Raw genomic sequence first — 11,850 nt, 5'->3', positions numbered from 1 at the left:
TCTGTGTCCCACAAGGTATCCAGCCCCTATGAAGACTCCAGCAAAGGGGCCCTGAAACAAGTACAACTGAGCTCTTCAGTGCAGGGATGGATACAGATTGAACAGGTTTGGTCAGAAAACAGATCGCAGGAGAACCAGTGTCTACCATCGCAGACACTGTGGCCATATTTCCATCAAATTTACGATGATGATGAAGAAGAGGGCTGGGGATGCAGTTTAGGACTGAGTGCTTGTCTGTCACATGGGAAGTCCTGGCTTTGATTCCTTGCATCATTGACACCCCCACCAAAACAGGCATGGTAGGTACCTCCAGCAATCGTGACCCGGGGCAAACTAATCAAGAGGTCAAGATCAGCCTAGGGGACAAAGCAGGCACAGCAAGGTCCAACACGTCAACAACCAACCAAATTCCTATTTAAAGGCTACACAGAAAACCTTTTTATCAACTTCAAATGTATGAGCGACGATGTCCTCAAATAAATCTTGGTGGTAAGGTCAACCAATCTGGCCATTTCGGCTGCTGTCATTGTTTTCGGTGTCTTTGCGATAAAGGATGGATGGGTGCTTTCCCAGCCACCGGCTCAGCTGATCCCCACGAGTGGCCGAGAAAGTTCTTGAGTCTTGGACCGCCTCTTCCTGGCGGCGACGTGCGAGCTCACGTGGGCTCCTGCGCCTGCCCGCGGCGTCACAGACAGGCTGCGTTCCCGCCAGATATTTAAGTTTCGTTTCCAGAGGTTACCGAGAGTTCCCTTTCCCGCGGTCTTTCCCCGAAGTCGATTCTTCCTTACCGGAGCAGAGAGACGCGGTTATGGAAGGTCAGTGCCGAAGGCCGACGGCATCGCGCGCTAAGAAGCCGGCTGAGAAGCGAGCCACGACGGAGCCCAGCCGGACCGTGGCCGCCCTGTCCCACGCGGGAAGCTACGGCCCGCAAAGGGGGGCGCGATCGCGGCGTGCGGAGCCTGAAGGGGACCCCACGGAGAAGCTGCGCGCCCGAGTGCCCCCGGCGCGTGCAGGAAGGGTGTCCGTGCGCACCAAGGACCTTCAGCCCTCGGCCACCGGCGCGGCGGGAGACGCTGAGCCCCCCACTGTTCAGCCCGCTGTTCCGGAGCCCCAGCCGCCAGCAGTCCCGGAGGCCCAGCCTCCCGCAGACCCCGAGGCTCCTGCCGTCGCCAGAGGTCCTAGCCGCAGGAGGGGCGCGCGCTCTGTGAGGCAGCCTAGAGCGCCTCGAGGGTCCAGGAAGGAGCAGAACGAGACTCCGGACAGAAAGCTCAAGAAGGTGCTGGAAAAATTGAGGTTGAAACGCGAGGAGATCTCGGTGGCGGCCGAGGTGGTGAATGGGGTCGTGAAGCACCTGCTGTCAAGACTGCGGAACCGTGAGTCTGAGTTCAAAGGCGTGCAGCAACTCAACACTGGCAGCTACTATGAGCATGTGAAGGTGAGCGGCCAAGACCCGCTTGCTGGAGGGGCTCGCGGCCCACTTCTCAACTGTCTACATCTTTGGGCTTACAGCTTTGGGCTCCCCCACTTCCCTTCTGGAACTACCCACACTTGCACTCTCTGTCTCTGTCTCTTTCTCTCTGTGGCTTGTGACAACCTTTTTAAAAAATTCATTCAGTTAGCATAGAGACCAATCTTGATAGCTAGTTTCTCTTACCACTGCTTTGGAGGATCTGGCCTTCCTCCCGAGGACTTATGGGGGAGAGTACATGTGACTTTCAAGCAATCGCAGTGGGAGGTCTGCACCCAGTATGCAGGGTGACTCTGCTGTGGCTGAGTGGGTGGAGCCCCTTTCTCGGTCCTTCCCCAGCTCTCTCCTCTACACTGAGTCCAGCCCATTCCGGAGACCCGGCGACCACTTGCAGTTAGGGCAGAATTGTTTCCAACTGGTTGGTGAGGTGGTTGGATACTCAGGTGAGGGTCCTGTGACCTTCTCGCACCTTCTTCTGTGAGCAAACATCTATAGTCAACAAGCCTAGCTCTGATGCTCTTGGGAGAGCAGGCCCAGCTGAATTCCTGCAGATAGTGGCAGTGTGGCTCAGAGATCAGTCCAGTACAACACAACTGAAGATTGTAAGAAGTGAATCAAAGATTGTAAGAAGTGAATCAATTGTAGTAGTTTTATCCAAATACTATGGCAACTACTCCTCCCAGCAGGGAGGCAGAGGCAGGTGGGTTTCTGTGACTTCAAGGTCAGCTTGGTCTACATAGAGAGTTCCAGGACAGCCAAGGCTCTGTAGATACCCTGTCTCAAAACAAAAACAAAACAAAAACCAACAAAAAGGAAAAAGAAAAAAAAAACCCATAGCAACTTGCAACATGAATGGATTAAAAAAACAAATTAATGCATACAGCCACTACAACAAGGCAAGAAAAAGAAGCCAAATGAGTAAGATCTACCTGTTTCTGCCTCTGGAATGTTGGAATTAACCCCATTCCTAGGATATTGATATGTGAGTTTTATGGGGTTTGTGTTTTGCTATGTTTTCAGGTTGTAACAGTTTGCTAGAGAAGCAGTCCAAGACTAGAGTTCTTTTTGTGAAAAGGCTTTTATTTTAAAAATTTACCAATATGTCATTTATGTATACATGTGAGTTTATATGTATGCTGTATACAGGAACCCACACAGGCCAGAAGAGGGTGTCATGTCACTTGGTACTGTAGTTTCAGGTGGCTGTGAGCTGTTTGATGTGGATGCTGGAAACTGACCTTGAGTTCAAGCCTAGCCTGGGCTACAGAGTAAGACCCTGTTTAAAAACAAACATAATTGCTTGTGCTTAAAAAAGAAAAAAATGAGATATCTAAAAACTAAAACCAATAAAGTGGTGTATAGTAACAGAAACTATTCTCAGGTGCGGTGGTTCTGTTCTGAGAGGGGATACATATTGGGGATCTTGCTTTTCTTTCTTTTCTTTTTTTTTATTTTTATTTTTTTTTGAGACAGGGTCTCTCTATGTAATCCTGGCTGTCCTGGAACTCACAGACATCCACCTGCCTCTGCCTCCAGAGTGGTAGGATTAAAAGTATGTAACACCAAGCTCATCTGGGATGGGTGTATTTATCTATTCTTCCTTCCTTCCTTCTTTCCTTCCTTCCTTCCTCCCTCCCTCCTTCTGTCCCTCCCTCCCTGCCAGCTGCCTGGGCCCTGCCACAGTTTTAGCCTCCAAATAATGCACAAGACACTATATTAATTATGAAGCTGTTGGCCGTTTGCTTGGTTTCTCATTGGCTATCTCTGACTTAATTATTAACTCATAACTGCTAATCTGAGTATTCCCATGTGGTCTTCTCTTACAGACAAAGAGTAAAAAGGAATCAATGCAAGGAGGAAAACAAGGATATTTATTAACACTTATACGAGAAGCTGGGAAGATGAGGACCCTCGGATATGTGGCTAGCATCCAAGATAGAGAGATTTGCATTCTCTTCCCCTTTTATCCTCACCTGTTCCAGGGGCATGGACAGTATCTTGGGAATATGAGCTTTCCCCTACAGAAGGGTCCGAACATGTTACTTCTCCAGCATCCTATATCGTGACTAACTGTGCCTCTTTTTCCCAGCATCTTCCTTGACTCCTAGTCCCACCTACCTTGCTTCCCTATTGGCCATCAGTGCTTTATTTAGTTAACCCATAAGACAACATCTACACAGAAGGACTTCCCCATCACTTCCTTCCTTTCTTTCATTTTTAGACAGGGTGTAGCCCTGGCTGTCCTGGAATTCACTGTAGACCACGTTCGCCTTGAACCCACAGAGATTCCCTGTCTCTGCCTCCCCAGTGCTGGGATTAAAGTTGTACACCACCACCACCACCTGGCCATGGATCTTGCTTTTCAATGTGGAGTCTCCAATGAATCTTTCACAGAAAAAATGCAATTGTTTGGAAAGATTTTACAAGAAAATGTTTCCATGTTATTTTCCTATTCCTTAGATTTCTGCTCCTAATGAATTTGATGTTATGTTTAAACTGGAAGTCCCCAGAATTCAGCTACAAGAATATCGTGACACTGGTGCTTTTTATCTTGTGAAGCTGGGAAGAATTCCAAGAGGAAATCCACTGGCTCATTTTTTAGTAGATGAAATATTATCAGCTTCCAAGATGCTGTCAAAGTTTAGGGAGATCATTAAAGAAGAAGTTAAAGAAATCAAAGGTGAGACTTTGGTTTTCATTCTTGCAGACCAGATGCTGCCTTCCTTACTCATGTACATTCCTCTCCTCATCTCTGAGGGCCTCTCCCTCCCTCACCCCCATGTGTGTATCTCTCCCCCTCTCTCCACAGCTTCTCTTTCACTCTCCTGCTCTGTGGGCTCTCCCAGAAGTCTCTCCTCAGCGCAGTCTACTGCCACCTCCCAAAGCCCCCTGAACTGACCACACTACTGCCTCCACATGGACATCTGTTCCTGCTATGTGTCCCTCTGTCCATCCATGCATCCATCCATGCATCCATCCATCCATGCATCCATCCATCCATCCAAACAGGATCTCACTATGTAATCCCGGCTGACCTATGTAGTGCCTGATGACTATGTAGACCAGGCCAGCTTTGTCCCTTGAATACTGCTAATATTAAAACCCTACACCAACACACTGAGCAAACTTATGGTGAACTTAATTTTGGTCAGTCTTTCTTTCTCCTGCTTGTTTTGTTTTGGGAAATAGAAGTGTCAATCATTTTATAGGACAGACTCCTAGAATCACATCAAAGGCATCTGTCTTCCCTCCTTCCCTCACAGACTAACTTCCTGGTGATTGGAGACTACATGTTTATTTAGAGATGGGGTATCATGACAGCCCAAGCTGTGCTTGAAAACATTTTCTGGTGGACAATGGGGCTGAACTCAAGATCTTGTGCATATTGGGCAAGCACTACCACTGAACCTGAATTTGAACTCTGTAATAGCTTTTACTTCTACTGTTTCTTGATACTTGATGCCTCTCTGCTAGACTGTAGCTGTGGTCTGTTCTCCTACTCCCTTCCCTGCTGCTCTGTGACTTCTTTTGCTGGCTTCTCTCCTAAGTACCCTTAAAAATTCCAAATGAAAATTTAATTACAGCACTCCCAAAACAAGTCTTTAGGATTGCTTCATCACAGGTCTTGGAATCCTGACAGTGTCTCCAGATGGGTAACTATTGGTTACATGGTAAAAACACTATGCCTCATGGTGGTATAATTCTATATTGGGACTAATATTAATTAGGGCTTAAGCTATAGGTTTTAAATTATAATTCTGTACCTTTCCCATATTTCCAGAGAGAATGGACCAATCCTTTCTTTTCTTTAATATGTGTAAACAGGTATAGATGTGAGTGTGGAGAAGGAAAAACCAGGAAGTCCTGCTGTAACACTTCTTATCAGAAACCCTGAAGAAATATCTGTGGATATCATTCTGGCTTTGGAGTCAAAAGGCAGCTGGCCTGTTAGTACAAAAGAAGGACTACCCATCAAAAACTGGCTTGGCACCAAAGTTAGGACCAATCTAAGAAGAGAGCCATTTTATCTTGTGCCCAAGAATGCAAAAGTTGGAAATGGTTTTCAAGGTTTGTTAAATGTGAACATTAATGGGAAGAATGTAAAAGTCTCATTACTGTTATATGCAAAGGCAGCAAACGATCAATGATCCGTCAGTGTGCTGGCATTTCCAGAGCCATCAGGCTAAACAGGCCACAAAAGAGTGTGGCTAGCTAGAATTGAGAAACGCATGGCTATCATAGTATTGTCAAGAGGAGAACAGGCAGACTCAGGCAGAGCAAGAGGAGCAGGAGTTTCAGGTCATCTCAGCTACACAGTGAGTTGCAGGCCAAGCTGGGCTACATGAGACCCAGTCTCAAAATAATTCCCAAGCCACAGCAACTATAATTACTTCATTTTCTAGTGGCTACAGGTCCCTTCATCTACATTGTTTCCCTTTAAGTGAAGACTGTACTGCCTTGGACTCACAAGGTTGTGGTTCTGAATCTCAAGGCTTTCCCCTGACTAGCTCTGAGATCTTGTGCTAGTTTCACGGCCTCTTTAAGCCTTTTTAGCAGCTTATCTGGTCAAATCAAAGCTTTTTGAAAGTTTATGAAGAAGTTAAAGCATCAGAGAAAATATTAATGATCTTGGCTAAGAACCTTAAGTTCTGACTCTGTATTTCTCCATTTAGATCCACTTTTGCTGTGTAATATTTATTTTAATAATTACTTTGTGTAATTGTTCCCTTTTCTTTTTGTTTTTGAGACAGGGTTTCTCTGTATTGTTTTGGAGGCTGTCCTGGAACTTGCTCTTTTGACCAGGCTGGCCTCGAACTCACAGAGATCCGCCTGCCTCTGCCTCCCGAGAATTGTTCAGTTCTTTTGGTCAGTATTCCTCTTAAATTTCCTCAGGATGATATTTTAGTGTAGGATCTTAACTGAAAAAATTGTATTATGTATGTATGACTGCTTTTGGTAAAAAGCTGTTTTTCTTTCTGAAATTAAGGCAAGACATGGCGCCTCTCATTCTCTCACACTGAAAAATACATTTTGAATAATCATGGGATAGAGAAAACATGTTGTGAATCTGCTGGAGTCAAATGTTGCAGGTAATGTCATTTTGTTAATTGGCAAATTATGTATGACATTAGCATTTAATGCTTTCTTGGTGTTACAGCCCAGATGTGAGAATTACTATGGCTGGGCTGGGAGAAGGGCGATGCTGGGATGATTTTGGGCAGAGACCAAGGGGAGAAGAGAAGAGCAGGGAAGGAAGCAGCGGAGGTCATGTATATGCATATCACATATAAACACAATATTCATTGCACTGTTTTGGCCTGGGAACTCCCTATATAGCCCAGGCTGACCTGGAACTCACTCTGTAGCCATTGTTGATCTTGAACTCACTGTGATCTTGCTGCCTCAGCCTCCCAAGTGCTGGGGTTATAGGCATATATACTACACCTGGATGATTGAGTTTATTATTGTCATACAATAATAGTGGATAGTGGAGGCTGCTTTGGAATGGAGTAGTTTTGTTGCTGTTAGTTAGACTATATATCATCAAGAAGTGAGACTGGGGCCTGGAGAGATGGCTCAGAGGTTAAGAGCACTGACTGCTCTTCCAGAGGTCCTGAGTTCAATTCTCTGCAACCACATGGTGGCTCACAACCATCTACAATTCAATCTGGTGCCCTCTTCTGGAGTGTAGACAGAACACTGTATATGTAATAAATAAATAAATCTTTAAAAAAAGTGAGACTGAGGACTGGAGAGATGGCTCAATGGTTAAGAGTCCTGGTTGCTCTTCCAGAGGTCCTGAGTTCAATTCCCAGTACCCACATGGTAGCTCACTGCCATGTGTAATAGGATCTGATTCCCTCTTCTGGCCTGCAGGCATACATGCAGAGTACTCATACATAAGATATAAATAAATAAAATAAAACAAAAAGATTTATTAAAAAAATGAGAGAGAGAAGTGAAACTCAACTGGATGATGGTGGCCACGCCTTTAATCCCAGCACTCAGGAGTAAGAGACAGGTGGATCTCTGTGAGTTCCAAGCCAGCCTTGTCTAAAAATGAGTTCCAGGACAGGCTCCAAAGCTACAGAGAAACCCTGTCTTGAAAAAACGAAAATAAACAACAACAACAACAAAAAAGAAGTGAGTTGAGCCTAGGATGTTAGTACAGACTAACCCCAGCCCTTGGATGGGCAAGAAAATTAGGAGCTGAAGGCCAGCCTCTGCTACATGACAACTTTTAGGCCACCCTGAACTACATGAGACCCTGCCTTAAAAAACTTGAAATACAGAAGAAAATATGTTTACAAGAAAAAAAGGACAGATAAGGTGGTGCACATCTTCAATTCTAGCACTTGTATTTGGGAGGCACACGGACCTCCATGTGTTTCAGGAAATCCAGGGTTACAAAGAGAGACCCTGTCTCAAAAGAGGCAGGTTGTAAATAAGTAAAAATTATTATGTTTTCTTTTAACAGGAAAGATTGTTTAAAATTAATGAAATACCTCTTAGAGCAGTTGAAAAAAGAGTATGAAGAACTAGATGCATTCTGTTCTTACCACGTGAAAACTGCAATCTTCCACATGTGGACTGAGAAGCCACAGGACAGTCAGTGGGACCCCAAGCACCTAAGCACCTGCTTTGATGACTTTTTGACATTTTTTGCTGAGTGCCTCAGGACAGAGACACTGATGCATTACTTTATTCCAAAGTTTAATCTGTTCTCTCAAGAGCTAATTGACCAAAACAGTAAAGAATTTCTGTCAACGAGAATTGAATATGAAAGAAACAATGGATTTCCAATTTTTGATAAGTTTTGAAATTTGCATTTGTGTATCTGTTATAATGTGTTCTTGTGGGTGCGTGGTTAGGGCAGAGGTTGAAGCAAATGTCTTCCTCCATCACACTTTTTTTGAGACAAAGTCTGCCCCTGAACCCAGAGCTCAGGGAGCTGTCCAGGCTGATCAGCCAGTGAGCTCCCAGGATCCACCTGTCTCTGCTTCCCCAGTCCTGGGATCATAGGTGAGCATCACCTATACAGCTTTTACATTGTTGCTGGGGATCTGAACTCAGGTCCTCTTGCTTACAACAAGTACTGTACTGACTGAGCCATCATCCCAGTCTGAAACTGTATTTTGAAATGAGATTGGGTTAAGGCACTTCAGTCCATTATGGTGGTGTATGCCTGTACAGGAGTAGAGGAGGCAGAAGAACCCTAGCTCAGGGTGACCCTTGGCTGTATCTCTAGTTCAAGGATCGCCTGGGCCACATGGAATCTACTTAAAGTACAAAGGGGCTTGGAGAGATGGCTCGGTGTTTAAGATCACTTGTTGCTGTTTCAGAGAACCTGGGTTTTGTTCTCAGCACCAAATGGCAGGTCATAACTGTAACTCCAGTTCCAGGGAACATAGTCCAACCCCTGCACCATTTTGCTTGCACATGTTGCACACACACAAATACCCATGAAAAATAAATATTTTTGAAAAGAAGAAAAAAAACCAGAAAATTAAACTGATATGATCCCATGATATGTTAAGTGTGTTGGCACTTATAATCCTGGCTTTTGAGAAACTGAGGTATGAATGTTGCCATGAAGGAAAGGCCAACCTGGGCTACAGAAGATCTTGTCTCAAAAACAAAAACAAAGAACCAGCAGGAGTCCCTATGAGTAACCACAAGGTTTGGCCTGGGTCTGCTCATGCATCCTGAATCAGAAAGCTACAATGCTTTGGATTTTGTTCTCTGGCATGCTGCTCAGAACCTAAGGGGGCTTTTCCTGGTATCTCTGCTTCCTAACTCTCTCTCTTGAAGTTCCTCCAACCGCTCGACACACATACACCATATGGCTGCTTGTCTGTCATGTGGCTGATGTCCTCTTTGAATACAAAACAAAACCCCCAAGATGTGATTCTGAGTCAAAAAGTTCACAGCAGTGACTAAAATGAAGATAATTATTTAGCTCTCAGTTTTTCATAATTCACTCAAATATAAAGATTATAATAAAAGCTAAACACTAAAAATAAAAATGAAAGCCTTGCTATTTTGGAAAGGGAAAACAAGTATCTGTTTCCCCAAATAAATGCATGAAGTACTTAGTGAAGTATCACTCCTCAGGTGGTTTAAGTCTGCAGAAGGTGGTGAGAGATCATATTGGAAATGGCTGGTTTAGGCTTTGTTCAAATACAAGAAACATACATGGAAGCAGTGCCTGGTCCTGCGTCCCAGTGTAGGAAATGAAAATTAAATTCTGCATCATCGCTACTTCAGGTACTTTATCATATGTGGCTAAGCATGTAATTTATTTTTTATTTATTTTTGTTTTATATGTGTTTCTACAAAAGCAATGGTACCTCAGGCAGACAAATGGCTGTGGGACAGAGGATGACTGTCCTCTCCATTCAAGCGGCTTCCACCAGCGACAGCTGGTGCTCACTGACTCTTTTGAGTACTTTGTATCGTGTGAATTGTTGCAGGAGTCTCTTTCTCATCGTCCTGTGGTTCTTAGTTCCCTGTGTAACAAATCATGTCTCCCATATGTGTTGTCTTCAATTTTTTTTGGTTTCTTACAATAAATAAGATTTAAAAGCTTTAACGTAATTGAATTTACCAGCCTGGTGACTTGAGTTCAGTCCCTGGGGCCTCACAAAAATGGAAGGAAAGAACTGCCGGCATGAAGTTGCTCATTGACCCTCTACGTGTGCAGTGGCATGCATGCATGACATACCCATGCAGACATAGTAATGCAACTTTTCAGACCTTGAAAATCAAACCAAAACCAAAAGGGGGCCTAGGAGATGGTTCATTGGGTGAAATTACTGGCTGTGAATGCAAGAGGACCTGAGTTCAAGTATGTTGAGCCCCACCCCACACATGGTCTCTGTGAGTTGCTTGTCAGCCAATAACCACAGGTGCATCCTGTTTTGTAGTCTTGGCTTACAGCACTGGCATCAACTAATCATGAAAACAGGAGCTCTTGCACCTGGATTTTTTTCCACCTGCAAGTCTGTATAAGGCTGCCCCCTCCTTGCAAAACTCTCTCTCTCTCTCTCTCTCTCTCTCTCTCTCTCTGTTAGCAAAAACGGCCAGACATCTTGTCTTTCATTTAAATCTCTAGGTTTTCACATGATCCATTAGACCTGCTCTGCCACACAAATATCCAGCATTTAAATAGAAGCTGGGTTTGACTGCATATGCCTGTAACCTGAATTTGAAATGGAAACAGGTGGGTCCCTGGAATTTGCTGACCAGCCAGTGCAGCCAAACCAATGAGCTTCAGGTTTAGAGCCCCTATTTAAAATATAAGACAGCGATAGAGGATAATTTCCAATATCCTCCATGGACAAATACTGCACACCTATTGAAAATCCTGTACTGTGTCTTTCCCAGTTACGTTTTCTGTTGCTGTGATAAAATATTTTGAGCTTATTGTGCCTCGTAGTTCCCAAGGGTATGGCTCACCATGGCAGGGACATCCTTGCAGGCATATGAAGCAGCTGGTCACAGTGCATATGCAGTTGAGAGGTACAGAACATTCAATGTTCATGCTCTAGCTTCCTTTTTATGCCGTCTAGGACCCAAGTTGGGTCCAATGTAAAGGATGCTGATGCCCTCATTTAGGCTGTATTTTCACATGTCAATAAAGATAATTAAAGATAATTTCTTACAGACCTGGTCAAAGACTAACCAATTTAAATAATCCCTCATAGTTGTGTTTGGAGGCCTGTCTCTGTGGGAACACCAGACCTTGAGCAGAGACCCACTTCCCCTTCTGCCTGGGAGTAGGCAGCTGTAAGACATGTTTACTAAAAACAATACAATGCCTGGGGGCATTAAGTTCCTGGAAAAGGCCTGCCCGCAGAAACCACCCTGAGCTCGACCTTGTCCAGAGACTAACCGCCTCTTCTGCCACGCCCAGATCAGTTTCTGGGGTCAGAGCAGAACCAGCCAGGGTAGAGGCAGAAGCTTCTCTGGTGGGAGCCTTTCTTAGGAAGTTTTCTTGAACCTTTTTGGAGCCTGCTTAAAGTTTTCTTTACATCGTTGAACGAGTCTCTGTGTTGTCAATCCCCGACACCCTCCGCACGTTCTCGGACACAGGCCGCGCAGCAGACGCGACATGTCTCCTAGGTGATCCCAGAATCTGTCAAGCTGACAATACTAACCCCAGTGCCTATGACAGATTGTGTATGCGCAGGAACAACACACATTAATTCAGTACTATCCAGTTCCAAGCATCTACTGGGGGCTTTGAATGCAGTCCCCTCAAATATGGGACTGTTTGTAATTGTTTGTACCCTTTAAATTGTGTCAGTTAAGTCAGGCCTAGGATACATGGTACCCTGCCTTGAAAACCTCAAATTTACCTGACACATGTGTATTTTTTC

General features: G+C 44.7%; 1 protein-coding gene across 1 annotated transcript; it reads left to right on the top strand.

Annotated features, from left to right (window-relative positions):
• The first annotated feature begins 670 nt into the window (after positions 1–670).
• Positions 671–8,999, top strand: Cgas (cyclic GMP-AMP synthase). Its single transcript, XM_040740073.1, has 5 exons — positions 671–1,435; positions 3,929–4,148; positions 5,294–5,536; positions 6,456–6,558; positions 7,947–8,999. The coding sequence occupies exons 1-5, from the start codon at positions 809–811 to the stop codon at positions 8,287–8,289; spliced, it is 1,536 nt and encodes a 511-aa protein (XP_040596007.1). The 5' UTR covers positions 671–808; the 3' UTR covers positions 8,290–8,999.
• The last annotated feature ends 2,851 nt before the right edge of the window (positions 9,000–11,850 follow it).

This window comes from Mesocricetus auratus, unplaced genomic scaffold (genome assembly GCF_017639785.1).
Source record: "Mesocricetus auratus isolate SY011 unplaced genomic scaffold, BCM_Maur_2.0 Super-Scaffold_100691, whole genome shotgun sequence".
Lineage (NCBI taxonomy): Eukaryota > Metazoa > Chordata > Mammalia > Rodentia > Cricetidae > Mesocricetus > Mesocricetus auratus.
The sequence above is the reverse complement of the archived record's forward strand: the minus strand, read 5'-3'. Positions and strand labels throughout refer to the sequence as shown.